Below are 25,543 nucleotides of genomic sequence, written 5' to 3'. Positions count from 1 at the left end.
TTATTTCCAAGCCTCTTATTTTGACTAAGAGCAAGTGATGCTTGCTTTTTTAAAAAAATAAAAATAAAAAGTGACGCTTTTACCCGTTGGCAATAAAAGTTGTGGGACCAGCATTTTTGCTCCTAACAAAAGAGGACGTGAACATAACAAAACCAGGCTTGAAGCCATGGAGCACATGATAGTACTTAAAATGTACAAGTGACACATCACACACGTTAACCAAATATGTCACCCCAGATATTGAACATATTAACCAAAGACTTTTAGATGGCATAAAAATTCTAGGTTTGGAGCTTCGAGTCCCTGTACATATTAGTCAAAGCTCGTTTAAGTTTTAAAATTGAAACAAAGCACACGCGGTCCCATGGTCCATATACTGCAACAAAGCAAACATAAACTTCATACAACCCAACTCTCAAGCCTCTAGCACTGCGGCACTTATTAACTGCATTCCAAATAAGGTCATTCACTTATTCTCCGATTCAAAGGAGACCCAGCTTGAGCATCAGAAAAGCTTCAATTTCCTTCATTTTCAGAAGCTCATTCATTCCCGTAAGCAGGATATCCATCACCTCATTCCTTCTCATAATCATCTGCGCAAATTCTGCCTCGGTCAGATTAGCTGCTTTTTGTGCTGCCATTAGCGACTCAGCCGAGTCCCTCATTTGCACTTTCAGCTTTACCAAATCGGTTTTCGTCAGCTTAACCTGCTGCGGCCTGGATTGGAGGCACAGCTTCTTTCCAACGACTTTGGGGCTGCTCCCGTTAATTTGTTTGCAGCGGCCTGCAAATAAATTTGAGTTAGACAGAAGAAATAATTGCTTCAGTAAAGAATAGTGTTAACGAATATTTAAACAAAAAATTTGTATAAACTTGATGGATTTGTATGATAAATTGTTAAACACTGAACAATTACTACTTTATTGGGTTTTTTGTTACCAAAATAAAAAGAAGCAGGCCTTTGTCTTGCTGAGCCAAAAAAATACAAATAGGAGATATACAGCATCGATTGACCATGTTTAGTAGGTAGCCTAGTACCCCAAAAATTAATATTAATTTTTAACTATAAATAAAGTATCCACAAAACTCAAAATTTATTAGTCATTCTTGAGAGAAGACAAAGACATCAAAATTATTCTCGGCACCAAGACCATGCTATTTTCCCCCTCAAGGATGTGACCTGCTGTTTGTTCCTTATCAAAGTTATCTTTTACGATTAATTAAAAACTCAAAGAGATATTTATTTAATTAAGGGGCATTACGGAGTATATATATTATTTAGAAGTTTGTAATTTGACTTTTTGAAAATTAAAGATAAAATTGGAAATGTTATTTATAAAATTACAAATGTATAATATTTATAAAAATTCTTAAACAATTCACAAAAATTTAAATTAGTATTTATGTTTTTATTATGTTTAATCACTTTTTTATATTTTTATTTTAAGTTAAATGAGCTTTTATAATTAATCATTGACTAAATGTCTTTAGTCGAAATACTACATACAATTTTATATCACATGATACTGGTGTGACATACTGACATGTTATAGTGGATGATTACGTAACATATTGATGCACTATGATGATATAGTCATATGATATATTCATCTATCTCAATACTACATTCGTGTCACGTAGATAAAAAAATGATAAATTTGTTAATTATAAGAATTTATTTAACTAAAAATTAAAGTAAATGAGTTTAATTGTAAGTTAGAAAAGAATAAAAATTTATTTAAAAATTTTAAATAATTTAAAAAGTTTCAAAACAATATAAAATTTAAAATGTTCATCACAAAGTTGAACCATATCAAATCTAGGAATTTAATCCCCAATATCATCAATTTCTTAAGGTGTTTGAGGAAGAAATTAGTCTTACCGAGACTGCCGGTTTCCGTGCTTGAAAATGAAGAGTTCTTCCTGCCATGGTTCCCGTATGACCTGAAAGCAGATTGGAGTCATAGAAATGCAATCAATGTAGAAAAAATACACGTTTTTATTTTCTTCAATTAATTTAAGAAAAATAATCATAAAAATAGGTAGTTTATGCTGTAATTGCTTGTGATTTTTTGTAAAAATTAATTAAGTATGATCCGTGTTGTAAACTAACAATTCCTTTTCCATTTAAATTAAGATTTCTTTTAGAATTCAATTTAAATTAAGATATTCAACTCATTGGTTACTAGTTGCTAGAGTGGTGCCCTGCTTTTAGTGGGTGTCGATTTTTTTAATCAAGGAACAATAATTCTTTATATATACAACTAAAGTAAATCAATAAAGCAAAAAAATAAACCAAACTAAATCAAATCTGAAACATTGAGTAAACAACTAAATCAAAACAAATAACCAACCAAACTAACCTACGAAGCAAAAGCTAAAGTTAAAATTTAAAAAATCAATAACAACACCACACCAAAGGACAAGAAAAAAGAAAAAAAATACAAAAAAGTAAAGAAATAAAAAAACAACACCTCAACAAATCAAAGAGCAACAACAAACACCGAAAAAAACAAAACAAAACAAAATAAAAAAATGCAATGGAAAAAGAGCAGAAGAAGATGAAATCAAGAAAAAAATGTGAGAGGGTAGAGAGACCGAGGCAGGAAAAAATGTAGAAGCTCGGTAATTAAAAAGACCAAAATAACATATAAATATATTAAAAATCGGAAACTGCCCTTAAGACAAAGGAAAAATTGATATTGAAAAGATAAAAATAGTTTTAAAAACTCACAATCTTAAAGAGGCCATCCTATAAAAACTAAAAAAAAAAAAACCTATAATGGGCCCAATTGAATGACACTTCAATTGAAATAATCCGAATTTGTAATCACTTTTAATATAGATTAATTAGTGATCATATCCCTGCAAAAGAAAAGTAGTGATCATATACGTTGTATGTAGTATTTGTATTTGAATATATTTTCAGCAAAATTTTTTAAATATAAAACTAAAAACATAAATAATTGAACTTTTTTTTAGAAGTACAAATAATTAAACTTTAATTAATTAATAAATGATTTAAGAATATTTAAAATATATTAACATCGACAAATAGTTCAAAAATTTGCTCGAGTGTAACAACCCAATACAAATAATAGTATTTTAACAGTACCATACAAAATACAATATTTAAAGAAATTAAAGAGATGAATATCATGATATTATATATTAATCCTTAAGATATCTTCAATAGAATATCTTATGGTTAAAATTTAAATTTAAAATTTGAGATTTTAGTTCAAACTTTAAATTAAGAAGTGAAATTAATAGACCGAAAAGATTACTTCTTATTATGTAAATTAGAATCACGAATAAAAAGAAATTCAAAATATATAATATACTTATTAATTTCATGAAGCAAATGAAATAGAACAGCAAATATAAGAAGATTGGATCAAACTAACGGGTGGAATGGGATGCTTAAACTTAGCACGTAGAGATCTCACTCATTCCTTATTCGTTAATTCCTTGCTGTTGAGACAATGACTCGTTTATAGTTTATAAAAAAAAATATTTTGCATTAAAAAAATAAAAAGGAAAATTTAATGGCTTGGGATGGGAGTAGGGACACGAGGAGCATTCCTCTGGCTTTGTGGAATTTGGCGGCGAAGATGACCGTCCATTTCTGATTCCACTCGGCCGGCGGGGATCGATCAAAGTTCTCTAGGGAGACAAGTCCGGAGATTTCGGTTTAAAACACCAAAAACCCAAAACTCTCCTATCTGGATTTCACAGTGAGGCCACAGCTCCACATGTTTTGGTTTGGCATGACCCAAAAGAACCAAAAAGAAAAAAAAACAAAGTAAATATGGCTAACTCTGTTTTTGCAGTTTTTCCCAGACTAACCTTTTCCGTGGCTTGCCTCTTTTCAGCGTTTTCATATCTTCTCTTTTCTGGGGAAAGAATGAACAGAGATGTGTAAAACTTACAAAGAATTCATTTGTATAGGAAATGGAATTCAACAAATTTTATAACGAACGCGGGGTTTTTTTTTTTTTTTAACGTGAAGATGGGATTTGTCTCGCATGAATATGTCATATCGAAGCTTCTGTGCTGCTGAGACTTGAATTTACTTTCGGCAAGTCAGTAATCAGACTTTTAAGTCATCCATTTGCGGCTAGTAAGTGATACTATGTTAGGGCTATCTTATTAGTTTTTTTTTTTCAATATAGGTATTTTTACCTCTTTTTATTTTTAACTTAAACACAATAATGATTATTTGGAAACTAATACTAAAAATATAATTAAATAAAGTTATATATACTCACAATAAACATTATTTCAAGATCAACTGAAAATGTTCAACTACATGACCATCCACACTTTTTCGGGCTAGAATAATTTTTCAAATGTCATTTAATTCGTGCATTGAAGGTAGGAATAGAGATTTAGAGGTCACAAAATCGTTTTACTATACTTTTACATCTATAAAAAAAGGGAAATCAGCCTAATTAAGCTTATAAGAAGGAGTGTGAATTACTTTAAATGTAGATTAAAAATAAAGGACATGGCCACTTTCTGAAAACCGTAGTAGATCTTTTTGTTCGCATTACAATAACTATATATTATCATTAGAATCTAATATTATTGAAATTAACTTCTCAACAGATTTTAAATGATAATTTTTATGAATTATACTTGTTAATTTTTTTTTGAACTTGAGAGAATGAGATTCAATCTCTACTTTTTAAGTAGGAAAATCTTACACCAATTAATAAATTAAATATTCGAGTGTGAATTATATTTGCTAATTAACCTAATCAATTTTTTTTTGTAAGAGTACTTAAGTACCATCTTATTGCCGCTATCAAATTAGATTATTGTTTTATTTTATCTAAAAATTATGATTCGTTGTATAGTTGTATAGTTGTAATTATTGAATGTGAAAAAAAAAGAGCAAATTGTTATATTATATTTCTATAATAATCGTCCTCATTTCTTTTCACATGTACATGGAAAAATAATGATAAAAAGTAAAAAAGTGGAAACTGCCAAGAAGGAGGGAGCAGGGGCCTCGAGGAGGCTACCAGAGTTATCGATAAGCGAGGAGGTGCGTGTGGGGCCTGAGTCTGGAATTTTGTTTTGGTGAAAACTGAAAAGGTCGGTCTTGACTCTTGACTTTTGATTCTTTGATTGTAAAGTTCAGAATTAAGTTAACTTAGGGTTTTCATCTAAAAGTAAAAATAAAATTCAAGTAGCAAAGTGAATCCAACTATATATGGAATTTTGATTTTTTTGGTGTAGAAAGAGAATCCAACAATCAATTACATTACATTAGATAAAAGTAAGGAAAAAGAGAGAGAAAAAAAAAAAAACAACCACCACCATCAACAGNGCTACTCCCTATTTGTTTTTTTTTTTTTTTTTTTTTTTTTTTTTTGGTGGTTTGCTTGTTTGTTGCCTTTGTGGTTTGTGTTGTATAGACATTGAGTTTTGCCTTGGTGTGTAATGATCTTCGTGGGCTGATATTCTGTTGCCTGTGTGGGTTGCTTTTTTTGTTGCTTCTGTTGATTGTTTGTTCAGACATGAGTGTTCTTTGGTGTCTTAAGGTGGCTGCTGGTTGCAAAGGAGAGCAGGAGTGGGTTTGGTCCAGGTGCATGGTCTCCTTTTGATCTGTTTTGACTTTGTGGATGGTGGGTTGAGCTATGGCGGGGAGGAGGGTGTTTAAGTAGGCGGGGGTGGTGGGGAGGGTGACAGTGAGGTACCTTGGGGAGAGCTTCATGGGGGTGGAGGTGAGGCTAAGGCCAAATAGAGGAGTGCCAAGGCTGTTTTTTAGGATGACTGCTTATGTTTGGTACGGTTTGGTACGGTTTGGTAGGTTTGTCTAGGTTGTGGTCGTTGGGTTAGGTGGCTAGTGGCTTTGCATCGTAAGGTGGACTGGATTGCAGGTTTTTTACTGCTCACAGGCTGAAGCAGTGGGACTCTCCTTGGATAGTGGCTGACCAGAGGAGGTCAGGACTGGTCTTCCAGATGTTGGCCTGAATACGATTTTGTAAGCATGAGAACTTCTTGTTATGATGGGACCAGCTGTCTTGGAGGTCAACCCTTTTGTGTTCATGTAGAATTATGTAGGAATTAAGTTTAATTAGTCTAGAGATAGTGTTAGCCGATCTTTCTTTTGTACAGGGGATATTTACCTCTTTGTTGTGCTGCCGAATACCTTTTTGAACAGCTGACCCTTTTGTAAATGTGCAAGCTTAAGTTTCCTCAAAAGCTAGTCCTTTATGCCAAGAGGAGTCTTTTACCAATATGGTTAAAGACTTGTTATGGCATGCCAATGTTTAGTCCAGTAATAAAATCCAACTTTGAAGAAAAGAAAAAGATAAAAGTAAGGTTTTCAATGGCTCCAACTTGTAGGAATTTTGCAGTTAATTGTTGTAATTGTGGCGTGCTTCTGTATGGGCTTTGGGTTATGTTATTGGTTTATTGTTGTTTCGGACAAGAGTTTAAAAATGGCGCTTTTAATTGGTTTATTACAGAAACAAAAGCAAACATAAACTTCATAAAACCCAAGTCAAAGTCTCTAGTACTTCAGCAGTTATTAACCGTACATTAAGCTGAAGTACATTCTAATATTTGGTTCTAATATAAGGTTAATTCACTTATTCTCCCATTCAAAGGAAACCAAGCTTAAGCATCAGGAAAGCTTCAATTCCCTTCATTTTCAAAAACTTATTCTTTCTCCTCATTAGGTTATCCATCAGCCCATTTCTTCTCCTGATGAGCAGTGCGAATTCTGACTCGGTCAGATCAGCTGCTTCTCTTGCTGCCATTAGTGTCTCAGCCGAGTCCCTCATCTGCACTTCCAACTTTGCCAAGTCGGCTTCCATCACCTTAGCCTGCAGGAGCCTGGATTGGAGGCGCAGCTTCTTTCGAACAACTCTGGGGCTCTCCCCTTTAACTTGTTTGCAGACGACCGACAATTAAAAATTTGAGTGAGACATAACATATTTGCTTCAGTAAAGAATTTTAGCTAAGGAATAATTAAAATTAAATAATTACTTTATTGAGTTTTCTATTTCTAAAATAAAAAGGTAAAATATTCTCACTTTTTTAACTTCTAATTATAATTTCACATAATTCCATTATTTTTGAAATAAACACTCATCAGATCTGATATTTTATTGAAATATTTATTTTAAAAATTTTATATAATTATATTTTTAAAATTAATAAAAAGTAATATTATCACATCATCAAACAAATGGAAATGTTAATTATTAATTAACTGTTGAATTTATATATCTTGTAAAAGATTTTTTTTAGAATTCTAAAATTAATAAATTTATATGAAATTATGACTAAAAGTTAAAAGTAAGTATATTTTACTCAAAATAAACTTTCAACTTAAAAAAGGATAAAAAAATTCTTTTGAGATACACATCCTCCATTGCCCATGTTTAGTAGGCAGTTTAGGTACCACAAATATAAATATTTATATTTAACTATAAATAAAGTATCAACAAAACTGGAAGTTTAGTAGTCATTCTTTGAGAGAAGACAAAAGACATCAAAATTATTTTGGGCCTCAAGACCACGCTATTTTCCCCCTCAAGGATGTGACCTGCTGTTTGTTCCTTAACGAAAGTCCTCTTTTACAATTAATTAAAAACTCAAGAGATATTTATTAAATTAAGGATGATTATGGAGTATATATAGAAACAAGTAATCCTTGTAGAAAATATCAATAATTTTTTAGGATGTTGGACGAAGAAATTAATCTTACCGAGACTGCTGGTTTCCCTGCTCGAAAATGGAAAGTTCTTCCTGCCTTGATTCCCATATGACCTGAAAGCAGATTGGAGTTATAGAAATGCAAATCAATGTAGAAAAGCACATGTCTTTTTTATTTTCTTCAATTGATTTGAGAAAAATAATTATAATAATAAGATAGTTTAGGCTTTAACCTCTTGTGATTTATTATAAAAATTAATTAAGTAGGACCCACATTTGAAATTAATAATTTTTTTCCATAAATTCATTTAAATTAAGATTTCAAAGGTGATACTTAATCACAACTCACAAGACAGTGATGTAATATCAACTCAAATGTAGGGAAACAGGGTTAATACAAAAAAGAAAAAGAAGATCTCACTCCTTCCTTGATTGTTACTGTTGAAGACAATGTCTGCTTTATATTTTATAAAAAAGATGGTATTATATCGCATTAAAAAAGAAAGAAAATGGAAAATTCTATGGCTTGGGATGGGAGTAAGGACGCGACGAACATTCCCCTGGCTTTGCTATTCATAGTGTGAAATTTGGCGGCAAAGATCGCCATCCATTTCTGATTCCAACTTGGCCGGCGGGGATCGATTGAAGTTCTCCAGGGAGACAAGTCCGGTGATTTCGGTTTAATCTTTGTTTAAAGTTTTAACTGAACTTAACCTGATCGGGTTTTGAACTGTTGAAAACACCAAAAACCCAGACCTATCCGACCAGGAGGCCACAGCTCCACAGGTTTTGGTATCACCCAAAAGAATAATAATAATAAAGCAATGAACCAAAGTAAACATTGGTTGTTGTCTTTTTGCACTTTTCCTTGGACTAACCTTTTCCCTGCCTTGCCTCTTTGTTCCTCGCTTATCATTTCCATCTCTGATTGCAGTGTTTTCATATCTGATCTTTTCTGGGGAAAGAATAAACGAAGATGTGAGAAATTTACAAGAATTCAACAGTTGAACAAATTTTATAAAGTAAACGGGGATTTTTCAAGTACCCTTTGCTTGACGTGCCCTGATTTTGCATGGATCTTTGCAATCCCTCTCGTCATAGAAGCTTTCCAATTAAAACGATGTGCTCTGCTTTTTATAGGCAGAAAGTATGATGACGTTAGCTCATTTTCTTCGAAAAGTAACTTAGGCTCGGGTCGTTATCAATTCCTTGGCATTATAGTATTAGGTTATTATCTCACAATTTATTTTTTTCAACATTGATATTTTTACCTTTTCTAAGTTAAACACAGTATATTTATTTGGAGAGTACTGCTAGTGAAAAAAGTATTAAATATAATTTATATATACATATACACACACAACAAACATTATTTCAAGGTCAATTGAAAATGTTCAACTACATGACCATCTACACCTTTTCATATATCGAAGGCAAAAATAATTTTTCAAATGTCATTTAATTGGTGCATTAAAGGTAGAGCCATAGAGGTTTAGAGGTCACAAAACCCTTCTACTATATTTTTATAAAGAAATGTAAATTAAGCCGAACTAAGCTTATAAGGAGGTTAAATTACTTTGTAAATTAAAAATAAGGATATGGCCATATTCTGAATACTATTAGTATATTTTTTCTTTGTTTTCAGTGCACTACAATAACAACATATCATCCTTAGATTCTAATGTCACATTAAAATTAACTTCGCATAAGATTTTGAATAATAATTTTTGTGAAATATATATATATATATATATATGCTAACTATTGGACAAAGTTTAGATTCTCGTTGTCTCCTTTAATAAGAAAGAACCAAATCAATTTTTTCAAAACGTTAGAGGTAAAAAAACTCCATTATTAGTATATGGCTTAACTCATTCATGTTTTGTCTGTAGTGAAAAGGGCTGCAAAACCAAAGATTTCATGATCTTTGTAATTGCCCTCACTATAAAACAATTTCAACATGGTTTAAAATCAATTAAGTACTTATTTGGTGAATTATGAAAATTCGAATTTGGCTTAGTTATATTGTTGCTCTTCTTCTAAGGGCTCATATATAGTCTGTTCCAATCTATTTTTTCTTCTTTTTCTCCCTTAATCTTGTGCAATTATTTACAAAAGAAGGAAAAGTTTAATCATGTGTTATTCTTCTTCTTCTTCGTCTTCTTCTTTTTTTTTTTTTTTGGGGGGGGGGGGGGGGAGGGGCGGCAGTACTGTAACAGAAAATTGACTATGCAACAAGAAGAATTGAAGGTAAAAAAGGCTATGCACATTGTGATGCATATAGATAGGAGTACAACCTGTGGGAGAAACAGAACTATACTGATAATCACAATCGTCTTGGTTGAGGGAGATTTGCCGAAGGGCAGCATTTCCTCTATCAATAACTAACAAAGAACAGGTGGGCTGAACATACACTACATCAAAATCGTTTGAGAACTGTGCATCCTCACTGGGTCCATCCCTATATCCCGCAACATTTGATTTTCCTCCAGCAATAGTTGTGACACCTGCAAATAATTACCAGACTCAACATCCTTTTCCCTTAGAAATTAATCTACAATAGGGGCTGACAACTTCGATGAAGCTACATTATTTTTCCCCATAATGAAAGCAAAAATAAAGGATTTCAATCGACACAGCTTCAATAGTTCTGATATATCACTACAGTAGAGTCATTTCATTATTTAACGCTGTTTAACATCTGCATAGATGGATGACTTTTATTTGAATTTTTATCAATTAACAAATTTTATGAAGACAATTCAACCTCAGTTCTAAGTTTATTTTTTTCAGTTAAATATATCCTTCATCATTATCTGCATATACCTGCATCTCCTATCTTTCTGATAGCAAGATTCATGGTATCAGCAACATACACATTTCCTTTATCATCCATGGTTACACCTTTGGGATGATTGAAACGAGCTTCACTTGGCTTTCCATCCACATGCCCTGTGTAACCCTGAAATGACCCAGCAACCAATCTTCCCCGGCTATCTGCAGCAATCAGTAATCATAAAAAATAAGACAAAGCACATATTTATCACCAAATTAATAAATCAAAACAAATAATTCCACAAACCCTTAGCATAAAACGTTCCTATTTGATTCACTAAATAAACAGCATAAAAAAATAGAGAAAAATAAACATTTATAGTTCTCATATTCACTGAGCAAAAAAAACTTCTCTCATTCAAAAAGATTGAACACATACATTGTGATAATGGTGGAGTAATCTTAACAATGTTACTATTAACTTCATCAACAGCAAATAATTNAGTTTTATGAAAAAAAAAAAAAAAACAAGGTTTTGAATTCAAGACTAAAATAAGTGTAAAATATAAGTTTCATTTTATGCTTCAGCACATAAGTTTCATTTTATGGTCCAAGCCCTGCCATCGGTCCTAGCTTAAAGACCATGATGGGGCTTACAGGACTGATCGAAATTGCCCACACATTCAAACGGAGACAGCCTCCGGTAAGAAGCGACAACCCCAAATATTAGTGGCAAAAAAAGTGGAAGAAAAAGCTTTGCCTTATCACTTGAAAGTTGAAACACTTAAAAGCTTCAACCTTCAATTTGTAAAACCTTTTTCTTTTTTCTTTTTAGTTATTGATAAATGAATGAAATTAAAAAAAAAAAGGAAGAGAGAGTGAAACTGAAATCTTTGTAAAACCTTGTTTTTTGGTTATTGATAAATGAATGAAATTTAAAAAAAAAAAGGAAGAGAGAGTAAAACTGAAATTATAGCAGATATCTCACCATATGTATAAAAGAAAGTTGAAAGATTCTAGCGTCTAAATCATCAGCTTCTAGACTCTGATAAAAAAGAAAAAGGAAAAGTAAAGAGAGAGAGAGAGAGAGAGGGGACGACGAAGATGCCACGAAAGAGGGCAAGGGGGTTTCGAGGAAGCTGCAGGAAGGAGGTTTATTTATAGGCGGAGACTCGGAACTCCTAATAAAATATTCTTGTGGAAATAACAAGTTCATCTCAGGGGGGCAAGTTTGGGGAAAACTGAAAAGGTGGGTCTTCATTCTTGACTTTTGATCCGTTAATTTAACAGTGGTTAATGTAAAGGTTTGTGGTTGAATTGGGATCTCCTTGTCCTTTATGTTTTCATCTAAAAAACCATAGAAATAAGGCTATGAATGAGTGCAAGGCCTAACCACCGATTGGGCCAGGTGGAAAATAAAGATGGTTAATTGGTTATGCATGTGAACCAGAGATATCCATAATTTTCTATCTATAGAGTACTGGTGATAATTCTTCTCCCCCCCACCCCCACTGGTGATAATTTGATGTAGGCCTGCAGCCCGTTCTTTGAATGTCCAAGAACACTTTCAAGATTAGCTCTGTCAATGAAGGCAATATTCTAAGTCTTTGCAGTTTTGCTGCATCAGGACTCAAAGTCTTACTATTTTTTATTTTGAGTTCTAGCTCAAGTTTGCCTGCCCGTGGAACGTTGCTACAATTCCTGATATTAGATGGTTTTTTTTACATGGGGAAGGTGAAATTCAAAAGGACTAAAGGCATTAATTAGCTTAAATTGGACTAGTAGGTGATACAGACCCATCACTGGATACCCTCCAGAGTTTTAACTGTTTTAGAGATTTAACTAGTTTCATTAGGTGAAAAAACCAGTTACAGTTTCAACTTCTTGTGACTATCATTCAGCCTGGCTGCAGAAAGAAGAAAGAAAGAAGATTTTTTTATATGCATGCCATGCCATGCCATTGGATAAGAATCCATGTGGTCAAAGATTAAATAGAATTTTGCACTGTCTTATTCATGTGTATATTGACAGATTTCAATATTATCAGATCAAATAGCCCATGAAAGCCATATAAATTCCAAGCTGTGATGCCTAGTTGAATGCCCTATAGAATTGAAGAAGCATAGCTGGCATGTTACTATATTTAATTGTAGTAAAGCGGCAAAAGGTTGATTACAATCGCAGCCGGTTGCCCACAGCAGCTTTAGAATTATGCTAATGACAATGAAGTGGCTCATTTTAAATTCATAATCACAGTTAAGAAAGAACGGAAATATTCAATAATATGTGAAAAATTACTAGTTTGATTTCAAAATCTACTGATACAAGCAATAAGCATAGGGAGAGAGGGAATTCAATGACCAGAGGATTGCTAATCAAAGTGATTCACCCAAAAACATGAAAGAAAAAGAAAATGATTGCAGGATTGGCCTACCTTCTGGTTTTTGAAGCCAAAAAATAAATGAAATTCAATGACTCCAACCTGTAAATTAGCATGCTCCTATTCAAGATTTCACAACCCTCAACAAAGTGATAAAACTAGGAAGAGTTTAAGCATAATCACAGTTCAAGGTATCAAATTTGCAAAATATCTAGACTAATAACATAAAACTAGCTATCCCTAGTTCCAATGAACCCTTGCTTGTGCTTCTTTCAATTGGTAAAATTGTTAAGAAAGTTCCACTCCTATATGCCAGAACAAAATAAATTCACAAATTGCTTAGCAAGACAAAGCTAAGAAGAGAGCTGTTATGTGGGAAATACTGCAAAAATACATACAGCTATTTAACTCGTGGATTGGCAACTCGTTAATGCCCGCACCCCCCCCCCCCCCCCTCCCCAACTATATTTTGCAGATTCAGTTAAGTGTGTCCAAATCGACTGAAGCACAAATAAATATATATAATTACTTACTTTCTTTAAGGTCAATTCTATCAAATATCTTTTTCTTTGAGGTAATACTAACAACTACCTTAATAAAGAAAAGTGGTTTCTAAAAACAATGCCTGTGTATACCAAGTTCCCAGCTGTTTTCTTGATGAAGCACTTGAAGTTATTGTGAACAGTTTTGATGAATTTGGTGTGATTCCTGCATTGCCATTCTGCCACTAATAGTCTTTAGCAAGGCAATTAAGTCAAAGATGTTTAGCTGCTCTTTTATACCCAGCAACGAGCAAACCTTGTTTTTCCAATGCAAACACTATAGAATTCTCCCGAACCTGCAATCTATTTCTTCATTGTTGTTCAATGCAAGGCAACCATGGTGAGCCAATTATAACAATGATTAAGAAAAGAATCTGTTCAAGGTTCCAAGTAGTTATAGTTCACCTGTTTCTTCCACCTACTTAAGATGGGAATTTGCACCAACTATCAATCTGCACCAAAGACAGTTCTTCTATATCCTCATCATTTCTTGACTGCGCTCATAATTGACAAGGGAGTTTCCATGCCAAATGAAAACGCTCAAACTCTACAATCGCCCAAAGACAGTAACCCCAGATGCTACTCTGGCACCTAATCCACAATTTTCTACATTTCTTTGGTTGTGCTTTGATTCGTAACAAGTCACTAAGGGCCTCAGAAGTAGCCTATTCAGGTTCATGCGAGCACAATCCCACATTACCAAACGCGACGTGCCAAGAGGTGAGAAGCTCCCTTTAAAAGAAGCGGCCTTGGTCTGAGCAAAGCATACCTTTCTCGGCCTTTTGGCTAAGATCAAGTGTAGTATCTGTTCTTATCAGTTTAATATCTGATACGTGGGCCATCGGTCCACATGATATTAAATTAATTTTTTTGAAGGGGAGGGCCCACAACAGTAGCTTGCTGCTGGGGCTCTCGGGCGTCGCCCAAGCGTTGCACTAGAGCTCGGGCCTGGCGCACCTCCCCCAATCCCAGTTTCAATGTTCTAAATTCAAGTGATAAAAGTCTCTGATTTACAAAGAAAAATGAACAAATGTTGGGATCAATTCTACTTGAATCTCTTGCTCCAGATGGCTCTGTGAGAGTCTAGCTTCCTCTGTCGATGGCTGTTGGTTTTTTTGAGTTAAAATTTTAGTATGAATCTAAGATTGTGATCAGCCACAAGGTCCGGAATCTGCATGAGACTTCAGACTTCTGTTATTTCAGTGCTCCTTAATCGCACCATTCATTTGAATTGTTACAATTACAAATTCCAATCAGCTATGTGTTATTGACCTGTTTCAAACAATTTGGGAGATAAAATGTTTTCATCAAGAAACCACCACGTTAAAGCGAGTATCTTAATTAAGCTTGAATTGAAGAATTGAATTCAAATAGGAGGTATGAAAGACTCATCAACAGTCCTTTTCGATTTTCATTTTTTTTGTAAATATACAAAGCTATTTGCTAGCTGACATAAATGCCATGTGTTAAATAGAGAAGCTTCCTATGTAAACTACTCCAATAAATACGTATATAGAAGTCTAGAAGATGTCAACATTAACCATTGTCAACTTAATTTCATTTGTAAGTTGAATGCCTGCAGCGCCGGCTTCCCATTGCAACTTCAGAACTGTGTTGAAGTCAATGAAGTGAAGCATTGGAGGAAGGAACTCCATGAGGTAAATCCAGAAAATAGCAGGAAAAATATCACTTTAGACTTGGCAAGTGTTACATCTGCTTCTTGGGAAGAAATTTTAATAAAGAAAGAACAAGCTAAGACTAGTTCAATGACTCCAACTATAAATGGGCAAGTTGTTCAATCAAGATTTCTCGCCTCTCACCAAGCATTAAAACTCGGAAGTTTTTGAGCTAGAAAGCTGCCTTTTTTGCAATGGAAGGTTTTAAAATCCTTGTACCAATTTCCCTGTTGGTTCTGGCTTTCTCATTTGCCACTGCCTCTGATCCTAGCCCTCTTCAGGACTTTTGTGTAGCCCTCAGGGACGCCCAAAATGGTGCTATGTTCTCCCTTTATTTTTGTTGAAAGTATTTAAATTAATGTCTAAAACTCTAAATTAAAGACATTCTGCAAAGAACCAGAATTTGTGAACAGTTATACTCTCTAATTAGAATCTCTATCTTTTGCAATGCATGATGTACATCAACTCACATTTCTATCATTTTAATGCAGTGTTTGTTAATGGTAAGTTCTGTAAGGATCCAAAGCTCGTCAAAGCAGAAGACTTCTTCTTTTCAGGACTCAACATGCCAGGAAACACATCAAACCAACTAGGATCAAAAGTCACTCTAGTCAATGTAGAACAAATACCAGGACTTAACACTCTTGGTATATCTCTGGCTCGAATTGACTATGCACCTTATGGTGGCTTAAACCCTCCTCACACTCACCCTCGGGCTAGCGAGATCCTAGTAGTCATGGAAGGCACTCTCTATGTTGGCTTTGTTACATCTAATCCGAACAATCATCTCATCACTAAAGTCCTATACCCTGGAGACGTTTTCGTTTTCCCAGTTGGTCTAATTCACTTTCAGTTCAACATAGGGAAAACTAATGCAATTGCCTTTGCTGGTCTTAGCAGCCAGAATCCTGGAGTAATTACCATTGCAAATGCAGTGTTCGGATCAAAATCACGCATTAATCCTGATGTTCTTAGTAAGGCTTTCCAACTGGATGAAAATGTGGCTAGGTATCTTCAGTCACGTTTGTGGTAGAATAACAATTAAAGGATTGTTTCAACAGACTTGAAGTCTTGAAGTAGTAGCTTATGTTAAAGAATGTTTGACAAGTTTTCTCATTGCAGCAAACTAGTTCTTGTTGGAAGTGTGATGAAGAGGTTCTATAGGTACATCTTCTCTTGTAAGGCTCGTATGTTGATTTTAATTTTGTTTGTAAGATTGCAGTTTGTTTTCAAACTTGGACCAATGTCGACGTAAACTTTGTTTGTTAATGATCAGGGTGCTATGCAACTTTTTTTTATACTGTCAAGTTTGAAAATACTGTACTTGAGGTCTTATATGTGTGAATATTTGGATGAGTACGCATAAAATTAATTACCAACATTCATGACAACATGAAAAATTTTTAAAAATGATTTTCTGTGATTCTTTTAAGATTAATAAATTAAGAAACTTCTAATACTAATTTCGATATGAAGAGAGTGTAGTGGCAAAAATGATATATTTGTTGTAACAATGAACAAATTGATCAACAAAGCAGCAACATAGACAGGGAACAAGGCTTACAAAACCAAAGCTTGTTTTTCTCCTCACAAGAAAAAGCGTTTGCCCTTTGTTGTTTCCTCTTTCACTTGCTTATATTTTCTTTGACAGTGATAAAAGATATTTATGTAGATAAGATCACCATATTAGAAATGAGCAAATATAATCCAAATACTAATTGAATCACTTACTGACGTACATGTCTAAGTTGTGATGGCTAACATGCTTTTTCCTCATTGGTCTGTAGAACTCAAATGCTATTTAATTCTTATACTAGTTTGTAAATGAATATGTTACAAGGACATAGTTTTCTACATTCCAATTATTTCTTGACCAGCAACCATGGTCCTAGAGGTAGATTTCAACACAAAATGAACATTCTCAAACTTGAATGAAATTGAAATTGAAAGGGAGATTTCATGCAGAACAGAGTTTGGTCAAAGAGGGTTTTTATGTTTTTAACGTTTGCTGCACCCAATTTCATGTGACCGTCCCACACAGGCCAGCAAAGACAAGAAGGGACAGGAGATTGCCTATAAACCAAGTGGGCTTCAATTGGCCTAAGCATACCTTTCTCGGCCTTTTGGCTAAGATCAAGTGTAGTATCTGTTCTTATCAGTTTAATATCTGATACGTGGGCCATCGGTCCACATGATATTAAATTAATTTTTTGAGGGGGAGGGCTCACCACAGTAGCTTGCTGCTGGAGCTTTCGCGCGTCGCCTAAGCGTTGCACTACAGTTTTGGCCTGGCGCACCCCACCCAATTTAGTCGAAATATTTTCATCAACGGTATTAGCTTAAGTTTCAGGTGCGCGTACCTGACCAGAATTGTCTTGTCTGCTGCTCTGTAAGTGAAAAGAGCAAATAACGTTTTCAAGGTCCTTACGGACTGCCCACAACCGACTTGAAATATATTAGTACGACGCAACACTGCTTCTTCTTATGAAATTTATTTTGCTTTCCAGAATGGTCGTGCCACAGTAACTGTGTTCATCAAAAGTCTCCAACCTTAATAAACTTGTCCATATCTTGGAATCCCATTCCTCCATCAGCTTTCGAGAAAGAAAATTTATTCTCTGAGCCAACGAATACCCTTTCTATCATTACTATGACTCCACCAGTAATTGCTAATTATGCTGCTCTCCTCTAACAAAAGGGTTTTTGGTAATTACCATCATGGCAATTAAGGGTGAAACCACTTGGGAATGAAAGACAATCGAGTATTTGGTGAAATTATTTCATTATTTGGGATAATGATAATGATCACGGTTGATGTTATCAAAGGGTTATTTCAGTAATAAATATTGGACGGCAGAGAAGAAACCCTGTCAATGACTAAGGTAATGAATGTGGCCATGTAAACAATCCTAAATTATTTTCTTATGTTCTCCAAATGGATAGAAGTTCCTTTATCTTATTTTGTCTCAGTTTTAAACAAACTCGCCCTTAGATTTGGACCCATCTAAACTACTTTCAGAAACCGACATTTTTTCAAGATAAATCTGAAGATTTTCTTATCCCAGTGAAACTGATATCCTGGACCCGTCACTGCTGAGTTTACAGTTGACAATTTAGTAAAATTTTGAACTTGGGATTTAGCCCGCGAAGGCCATCACAGCCCAAGCAATGGTCAGTATTTGACATTGAGGGCTCTGACTGCGGGCAGTCTTCACTGCAGAAAACAGAAAGGCTAAAAACCCACTCTCTTTTTGCCCTAAAGCAGAGCCTCCAGCAACGCTCTAAGGCGCAGGGTGGCTCAGAGAGAAGGGAGCCCTGAGTTCTCTGCTCAGATAAGATCAAGCAGTGAGTTGCCTAGGTTTCGGCTTCCCTTCCCCATTTTATAGTACGGTGAAAAGCCCTAGTTTTGCCACATTAATATACCTAAAATATCCATATAGTTTGGGCTGGTAATGGATTGGGTTGATCCATAAAGACCACTATCCAAAGCCCAGACCTAGAAGGAAGTTAAGGCCAAAGAGAGCACAATACAAACCGTTGGAGTTTAAGGGGAGGTTTTACAATGTTGCAGTGGCCAATGCCATTTGTCATTTTGTGAGGAGATCACATTTCAACATTCCAAAAGTAAATTAGAGGTGCTGAGTTACCTTCATGGAAGGTGAAATACTACCAACCAATTGCCCCATTACTCCTTACAAGAAAAGCGAACAAAAACTCTATATTTAAGTACAAACTGTTTTGACATTAACTATAGTATGCAGTTGAAGCTTACAAACTGATTGGCAAAGTATTGAATTAAATACGTCCTCCACAGGGCAAGTTTAGATAATAAAAAAAAGAGAGGATACCATTCCTTTTGTCTACCCTTTTCTTTTACCTCTTGAGCTCATTTCATGATCTTTTCCAAATCATAATTCACATCAACTCCCTCATTCTCTATCTAAAAGGTACCAGAGAAACATCCTCTCTTTTCACCATGTTTTTTAATGATATCTGAATTTCTTAATGTTTTTCTTAATTTGTCTTGTTTTTCCTTTACAATGCATAAGTCGGTGTTTGAAAATAATATTAAGCAAACAATACTTCGAATAATTTTCCCCTGATGATTGTTGTATTATTCTTCTTTGAATGAAATAAATTGCTAATCAAATATTATATTCTCAACATTGAAGAACTCAACTTTAATCTTGTTCATTCTCTGAACTGTTTCCTTTGACATGGTTGCCTTTTTTTTTATGCTTCCTCTCTTCCTTTCTAATCCTATACCATTGCCATTTTTTAATTGTATAATGGAGCTGCCAAATATAATTCTTAGTTTTACTTCTAAGAAGAAACAAAGCATCCATTTATCTCTTCCCATAAAATTAGAAAAAGAAATTTGGTGCATTAGGAGAAGGTCAAGGTAAGTTTGTTGCGGATGATTATGAAGAGAATATAGGAACATAAAGGGGTTCTTTGGTGGAGGTTTTCACTATGGGAAGTAGCTTGTTCTGAGTAGGTTATTTGGTTTCCTGTTATCTTAATTTCTTAGCCCTATTCTCTTTCTTTGTCTACTTATATTTTTGTTTGTGAAATTGAAGTAGGTTGTAGAGAAAGATGGGGGATAGGATGGTAGGTAGATATTGGTGTTACATGTGCTCTCAGATGGTGAATCCAACGATAGAACCTGAGACCAAATGCCCTTTTTGCGAGACCGGATTTGTGGAAGAAATGACCAGCATGAGACAATACTCCAACGACAATGGAGTTGATTTAGGATCAATGAACACTCTTTCCCTTTGGGCTCCAATCTTGCTTGGTTTGATTGGTGGTTTAGGTTCTGCGCAGTTGCGTATCACAGGCAGGGAGCAAATCAATGATAGCAACTCACAAGATGCAGTGGAAGATGAACTAGGAAGAGAATTTGAATCCTTGCTTAGGAGGAGGAGGAGAACCTCTGCTTCAGCTCTTCGGATGCTTCAGGAGATGCGTACTGTAGCAGCTTCTGAATCAGAGAATTCTGAAAATGGCAGAGAGAGAAGTGGCAGAATGATCTTATTCGATCCATTCAACGATGAGGCCTTAATTGTTCAAGGTTCATTTGGTTTTAACCAAGGACAAAACTCAACTCATAGGGCAGCCAGCTCTTTTGGTGATTACCTGATTGGACCTGGTTGGGATCTGCTGTTACGGTATTTGGCAGAGAATGACCCTAACCGCTATGGAACCCCACCAGCACAGAAAGAGACAGTTGAAGCAATGCCAACTGTGACTGTAGAGGACAATGTGCAGTGTTCTATATGCTTGGAAGATATTGAGATTGGAAGTGAAGCAAAGGAGATGCCATGTAAACATAAATTCCATGGTGGGTGTATTGTTCCGTGGCTGGAACTTCACAGCTCTTGCCCAGTATGCAGGTACCAGTTGCCTTCGGATGATTCCAAGATTGAAGCAAATGTGAGCAGAAATAGTGAAGGAAGAGTTGGCACTAATGATACCCAAAGTGGTAGCGGGGTAGGAACTGGAAGAAGGTATTGGATCCCTATTCCATGGCCTTATGATGGTTTGCTCACCTTACCAGGATCGCAAAATGGTTCTACTTCAGCTCCCTCATCAGGGGCCATGCCAGGAAGTGCAAGTGCAGGTCAGACAGAAGATACTTGACACTTTTTCTTACTCCTGTTATGTAATGTACAGGATTACCTAAGCTAATAATGCCTCTTCTGGCCTAGCCTGAAAACTTTCTGCAGCATATATTTTGCTGCATTGAGGTGGTCTCTTTGCTGCTGTTGTAAATTTGTTTTATTCCAAAAATAAAAAGCAAAAAACAAAAAGATTTTGTTTTATTTTTTGACAAGCAAATATTCCATTGATCTGTGCCGGTAAACCAGCTTGTTACATCTGGTAGAATAATGGGGTAGCCCATGCAAAAGATAATTACCCTCTCACAACCTACCATCACTGAATCTACATAAAACAGGACATCAACAATCAGTCAACCTTACATCAAATTCAGCCACTATAAGCGCACCCACACACCCGACAAATCTAGCATCGACCCAGAAAATTGGACCAGAGACATAGTAGAAAGCCATACAGCATATCGTGCAAATATGACCATCACTAAACATCCCAGAATTGGCATTCAGAACAACCAGAACTCAAAAGGATTTGTATACTGTATCAATAAGCTCTTGAAAATTAATTGAAATGAAAAGGATGAATTGATTAAATATTTCGTTACAAAGATTGCTATGACATAACATTCATGTGAAATTGTCCTCCAACACTCAATCAAACTTGTTTGTTGAAGAAGCTACCAACCTAAGCTAGAAAGAAGGTATCAACAGTTAGAAGCCGCTAAAATCTAAACTCTCTATCAAACTGTCAAAATCTTAATCACTGAAGGGTGCAATGCCACAATTGAATCTCCAGGTTTGCAAAGTCCTCTTTCCTTTGCATGTTGAAGGGCAAACTTGGTTGTTTCCTCAATAGACTCACTGTAAGAAGCTTTTGCAGAGCCAGAGCTCAAAACAGGGATCAGACCCCTGAAAATAAGGCAATGCCTTGCTGGAGCTTCATCACTGCATGACCAGTCAAGGGAATCTGTCGTTATCTCTGGGATGATCATAGACAAAATAGGCATACTTGGCCTATACTTGGCCACTAGCTTTGCTGTGGTTCCAGTTCTGGTTAGGACCAAAATTATAGATGCTTTAATGCAATTGCCTGTCCTCACAGCTGAGGAAGCCAGACTTTCTAATGGGCTCATAGGCGTGGATGCAGTTTCCATTATTCTCTTGAAAAGATCTCCATAGTTTATAAAGTTTTCTGCCTCTTTGCAAATTCTGGCCATGGTTTGAACAGCAAGGTCAGGGTAGGATCCAGCAGCAGTTTCTCCACTTAGCATCACACAGTCAGTACCATCGAGAACTGCATTGGCAACATCGGTAGCTTCAGCTCGAGTTGGCCTCGGAGATTTGATCATGGACTCCAGCATCTGAGTTGCAGTTACCACAGGCTTTCCCAATTTATTGGCCTTCATAATCATCATTTTCTGAGCCAGGAATATCTTCTCAATTGGGATCTCCATTCCCAAATCACCTCTTGCAACCATAAATGCATCAGAATTTGCTAGAATATCATCAAAATTAGCAACTCCTTCTTGATTTTCAACCTGCCAATGCACAACAAAAATGTTAAAATGGAGAAAAACACATTAAGTGCTAAGTTTGTCAGCATGTGGTCTACAAGTCTTATTGTCTGTTAAAAACATGACAAACCTTTGACATGAGAATAATGCTATTTCCATGCTCTCCCAGCAGCTTTCTGACCTCTACAAGGTCTGAACCTTTACGAACAAAAGACAAGGCGATTATGTCTATCTTGTTTGGAACACCCCATTGCAGGATATCTTCTTTGTCCTTCTCTGTTAAGGTTGGAAGATCAACCACAACTCCTGGAAGATTGACATTCTTCCTTTCACCCAGAACTGCAGAGTTCTCACAACGGCAATGGACCAATCCCAATTCCTTGTCACAAGCCAAGACAGTGAATGTAATTGTCCCATCGGAACACAAAATAACGCTCCCAGGCTTTAAATCTTCAGCCAACTTCTTGTAACTCATGGAGATCAGATTCTCATCACCCTTTATGCTATAGTCAGTGGTAATAGTAATCTTTTCACCCTGAGTGAGTTGTATGGGCTTCCCATCCCTCAAAAAGCCAGTTCGAATCTCTGGTCCCTAAAATATTTGCAGAAAAGAAAAAAGTAAAGAAGCATTGCCTCGACAAATTCCCCATATTATGCCCTAGAACTTTTAAAATTCCACAAGGAAATTACGTAACTACAACATTATCCTTGAGAAGATTAAAAAGAAGGCAGTGCAGCAAGTTATTAATAGTTTTCTGAAATAAACTAAAAATTCATTGAAAAGAAGAAAGCTATTTAAATAAAAAGATCAGCTTGAAGCATGACGGACAGTTTCTATCTAATATAAGTTAAATGCCTTCTAGTAGAGAGAACATGAACTGGCGGAATCTCTTTCCATTGTTTTGAAACTTGGGAAGAAAAATAGAGGTCCATACTCCATATTATATTTATGAACAAAAAGACCCTTTTCAGTAAAGTTCAATCATAAAGAAAAGACTGTCATTCAAACCGAACCGCATGCAACTTCTTTTTAATAAAATATTTGGCCAAAGAATTGTACAACATTAATCATAGTAACAATCCATAGATCAAAAACAGGTTATAATGAGAATCTTGAGAAGGAACACTAGAGAAAAAAAACAGAAGGGTACCTTAGTATCCAACATGACAGCACAAGGAATGCAGGTGTTGTTCATGGCAGTCCTTAGATTGTCCAAGGTTTCCTGGTGGTATGCATGGGAACCATGCGAGAAGTTGAAACGAGCGACGTTCATGCCAGCTTTCAAAAGCTTCTCAATCATCTCAACCGACCTCGAAGCTGGCCCTAAGGTGCAAACGATCTTTGTCTTTGGCCTCACCATTCCCTCTACTCCTGTTAGAATCACGTTCTCCATAGCTATGACGAAAAAAAAAAAACACACAAAAGCAACCAAGGTTTAGGGTTTCGTGGGGGAGTCGTAATGGGAAGTTTTTGGAGGAATTTAGGGTTTTAATTATTGTGGATGGTTTTGGCTAGAGGTTGTGTTTTATATATATATAGTGTTTCACTAAACAAAGGACTGAAGAGAGTCAGGCTCCTTGGAGGTCAAGGAAAAAAGTTCTAAATTTTTATTTCCTTTTCCTAACTGAAGTCTTCTTTCCCTACCAAACCAAAACATTGTTTGTAATAACTAGTAATAAATGAGGGATATTTTTAAAAACAATCTTTAAAGATAAAATATTTTTAAAAATATCTCCTTTTATAATTTTAACTATTTTTAGTTAAATTGGATAAAATTATCTTTAATGAAATTACACGTCATGTACAAAAATATATTATACGTCATGGTTAAATTATTACACGTTATGTTAAAAAAAATACTGTTGTTACACATCATATACAAAAACATGTTACACCCCATGCTTAAAAAATGTTATTACACACCATGTTGAAAAAAAATATTATTGTTACACGCCATAATGAAAAAATATTATTATTGCACGTCATATTTAAAAATATTTTATTATATTTTAATACCAAAATGTTGTTGTTACTTATAAATTAAAACTTCAAATCCTCTCAACTCTCTTTATTTCTTTTTATTTTTTATTTTTTACAATTTGATACCGATTACAGTGTTTTCAACATGTTTTCATAAATCAAAATACAAATTTTCTTATTTAAAACACCTATTTCAACTAAAAATCGAAAAAAATTTTCTTTGAAAACCTAAGTTTATAAATTTCAAATTTTTGAGTTTATTGGTGTCTAGGTCTCAAATTAATCCAATTAAAAATTATTTCAAGCATCTGTAATCATTTCTACCGTTTTAGTTTTATTCAAAATACCTAAAAATCAAATTCTCCAAATAGTCACCAGCTCAAGCACATCAAAACCATCACTTAGTGTCTTAAAAACGTAAAAAAAAAAAATCTGAAAGCGCGAGAGAGAGAAATCGAGAGCATAGCAGATAAATACCGAAGAGAGAAATAGATAAAATTAGAGAGAATGGGATGGTGAGAGTGAAATCGAAAACACAAATAGGGAAAAATTTTGATGAATGGTTTAATTTATTTGAAATAGTTTCAAGGTATTTTTGTAAAGTTATGGCTAAATATGATTAAAAACAATTAAATTTATTTTGATGATTATTTTTAAAATGCCATTATCAAGAAAGGTTATTCTTCATAATTTTCTCAATAAATAACTGCATTTAACAATTTTGTTTGTACGATGAATTTCATAAGTAAATAAATATTTGATTACCGGTTTTCATTATTTTCCAAATAAATATTCTTTATATATAAGTAACTATGATTTTACCATTTGAACAATTAAAAATTACTAACTTTGACTGACAACTTACGTATGTTTAAAGTTTCAATATTTATGTTGCTGGCTATATAAGTTTATATATAATAGTAGATTGCCTAAAGAGTATGAATTTCAATATGTTTTAAATATTATAAAAGGAAAAAAAGAAAGAAATAGAATCAATATTTTTATTTGATTTTATTATAAAACATCAAACTATTGGTCTTCTGATTATATATTGGTCCAAAAATTAACAAATTTATCATTGATTTCTGACCTTAGATTTGGTTTAATTTTTTTTATTTATGATTAGCTGTTGTGATATTCTCATGCATACATATATATATATATATATATATATATGTATATATTATATTCCAATTTAACGCCTGCCCCAGTCAGTAGAAAGTGAAAGCTTTTCAAAGAGCTATAGCCTCCAATAAGACAGAGCCAAGAATTAAGAATATATACAAAAGCACAACTAACACCATTCTTTGTGTAATATAAAATGATAAATATATATATATATGTATATAGCTAGGTTTCGTTCCCTATAATAATGTCAAG

General features: G+C 34.5%; 5 protein-coding genes across 8 annotated transcripts; 2 read left to right on the top strand and 3 right to left on the bottom strand.

Moving 5' to 3' along the window:
- LOC18599914 lies at window positions 241–8,627 on the bottom strand. 3 transcript variants are annotated; one of them, XM_018121244.1, is made up of 3 exons: window positions 8,556–8,627; window positions 7,730–7,791; window positions 241–784 (listed from the first exon to the last, which is right to left on the bottom strand). In XM_018121244.1, exons 1-3 carry the CDS (start codon window positions 8,618–8,620, stop codon window positions 483–485), a joined length of 429 nt encoding a protein of 142 aa, XP_017976733.1. In that variant the 5' UTR covers window positions 8,621–8,627; the 3' UTR covers window positions 241–482. The 3 variants fall into 3 exon arrangements, with proteins under 3 accessions (XP_017976733.1, XP_017976734.1, XP_017976735.1); XM_018121245.1 differs by lacking the exon at window positions 241–784 and adding an exon at window positions 6,465–6,904; XM_018121246.1 differs by lacking the exon at window positions 241–784 and adding an exon at window positions 6,465–6,898.
- On the bottom strand, window positions 9,553–10,948 carry LOC108662030. The gene is made up of 4 exons (XM_018121063.1): window positions 10,892–10,948; window positions 10,504–10,674; window positions 9,881–10,184; window positions 9,553–9,619 (listed from the first exon to the last, which is right to left on the bottom strand). Exons 2-4 carry the CDS (start codon window positions 10,571–10,573, stop codon window positions 9,553–9,555), a joined length of 441 nt encoding a protein of 146 aa, XP_017976552.1. The 5' UTR covers window positions 10,574–10,674; window positions 10,892–10,948.
- Window positions 15,245–16,083, top strand: LOC18599913 (germin-like protein subfamily 1 member 7). The gene is made up of 2 exons (XM_018121191.1): window positions 15,245–15,365; window positions 15,542–16,083. Exons 1-2 carry the CDS (start codon window positions 15,245–15,247, stop codon window positions 16,081–16,083), a joined length of 663 nt encoding a protein of 220 aa, XP_017976680.1.
- On the top strand, window positions 18,815–20,877 carry LOC18599911 (E3 ubiquitin-protein ligase RING1-like). 2 transcript variants are annotated; one of them, XM_018120567.1, is made up of 2 exons: window positions 18,815–18,997; window positions 19,631–20,877. In XM_018120567.1, the coding sequence occupies exon 2, from the start codon at window positions 19,647–19,649 to the stop codon at window positions 20,691–20,693; it is 1,047 nt and encodes a 348-aa protein (XP_017976056.1). In that variant the 5' UTR covers window positions 18,815–18,997; window positions 19,631–19,646; the 3' UTR covers window positions 20,694–20,877. The 2 variants fall into 2 exon arrangements, with proteins under 2 accessions (XP_017976056.1, XP_007030174.1); XM_007030112.2 differs by having other exon boundaries at window positions 18,816–18,997; window positions 19,634–20,877.
- On the bottom strand, window positions 21,274–23,576 carry LOC18599910 (pyruvate kinase, cytosolic isozyme). The gene is made up of 3 exons (XM_018121235.1): window positions 23,334–23,576; window positions 22,313–22,774; window positions 21,274–22,206 (listed from the first exon to the last, which is right to left on the bottom strand). Exons 1-3 carry the CDS (start codon window positions 23,574–23,576, stop codon window positions 21,409–21,411), a joined length of 1,503 nt encoding a protein of 500 aa, XP_017976724.1. The 3' UTR covers window positions 21,274–21,408.

This window comes from Theobroma cacao, chromosome 5 (genome assembly GCF_000208745.1).
Source record: "Theobroma cacao cultivar B97-61/B2 chromosome 5, Criollo_cocoa_genome_V2, whole genome shotgun sequence".
NCBI lineage: Eukaryota > Viridiplantae > Streptophyta > Magnoliopsida > Malvales > Malvaceae > Theobroma > Theobroma cacao.
Note: the sequence above shows the minus strand (reverse complement) of the source record. Positions and strands in the feature narration are given on the sequence as shown.

Bases quoted from the DNA above. Each gene is read 5' to 3' on its own strand.
- LOC18599910 (XM_018121235.1), bottom strand. From the start codon at position 23,576: ATGGAGAACGTGATTCTAACAGGAGTAGAGGGAATGGTGAGGCCAAAG. The intron at 22,775-23,333 runs GTACCCTTCTGT...CAAATATTTTAG, and splicing joins CTGTCATGTTGGATACTAAG to GGACCAGAGATTCGAACTGG. The intron at 22,207-22,312 runs GTTTGTCATGTT...GTGCATTGGCAG, and splicing joins GCATTATTCTCATGTCAAAG to GTTGAAAATCAAGAAGGAGT.
- LOC18599914 (XM_018121244.1), bottom strand. From the start codon at position 8,620: ATGAAAACACTGCAATCAGAGATGGAAATGATAAGCGAGGAACAAAGA. The intron at 7,792-8,555 runs GTTAGTCCAAGG...ATCTGCTTTCAG, and splicing joins AGAGGCAAGGCAGGGAAAAG to GTCATATGGGAATCAAGGCA. The intron at 785-7,729 runs GTAAGATTAATT...ATTTATTTGCAG, and splicing joins CAGGGAAACCAGCAGTCTCG to GCCGCTGCAAACAAATTAAC.
- LOC18599913 (XM_018121191.1), top strand. From the start codon at position 15,245: ATGGAAGGTTTTAAAATCCTTGTACCAATTTCCCTGTTGGTTCTGGCT. The intron at 15,366-15,541 runs GTGCTATGTTCT...ATTTTAATGCAG, and splicing joins CCTCAGGGACGCCCAAAATG to TGTTTGTTAATGGTAAGTTC.
- LOC108662030 (XM_018121063.1), bottom strand. From the start codon at position 10,573: ATGGATGATAAAGGAAATGTGTATGTTGCTGATACCATGAATCTTGCT. The intron at 10,185-10,503 runs GTATATGCAGAT...AATTATTTGCAG, and splicing joins CAGAAAGATAGGAGATGCAG to GTGTCACAACTATTGCTGGA. The intron at 9,620-9,880 runs GCCCCTCCCCCC...ATTGTTTTATAG, and splicing joins TTTTCTGTTACAGTACTGCC to TGAGGGCAATTACAAAGATC.
- LOC18599911 (XM_018120567.1), top strand. From the start codon at position 19,647: ATGGGGGATAGGATGGTAGGTAGATATTGGTGTTACATGTGCTCTCAG.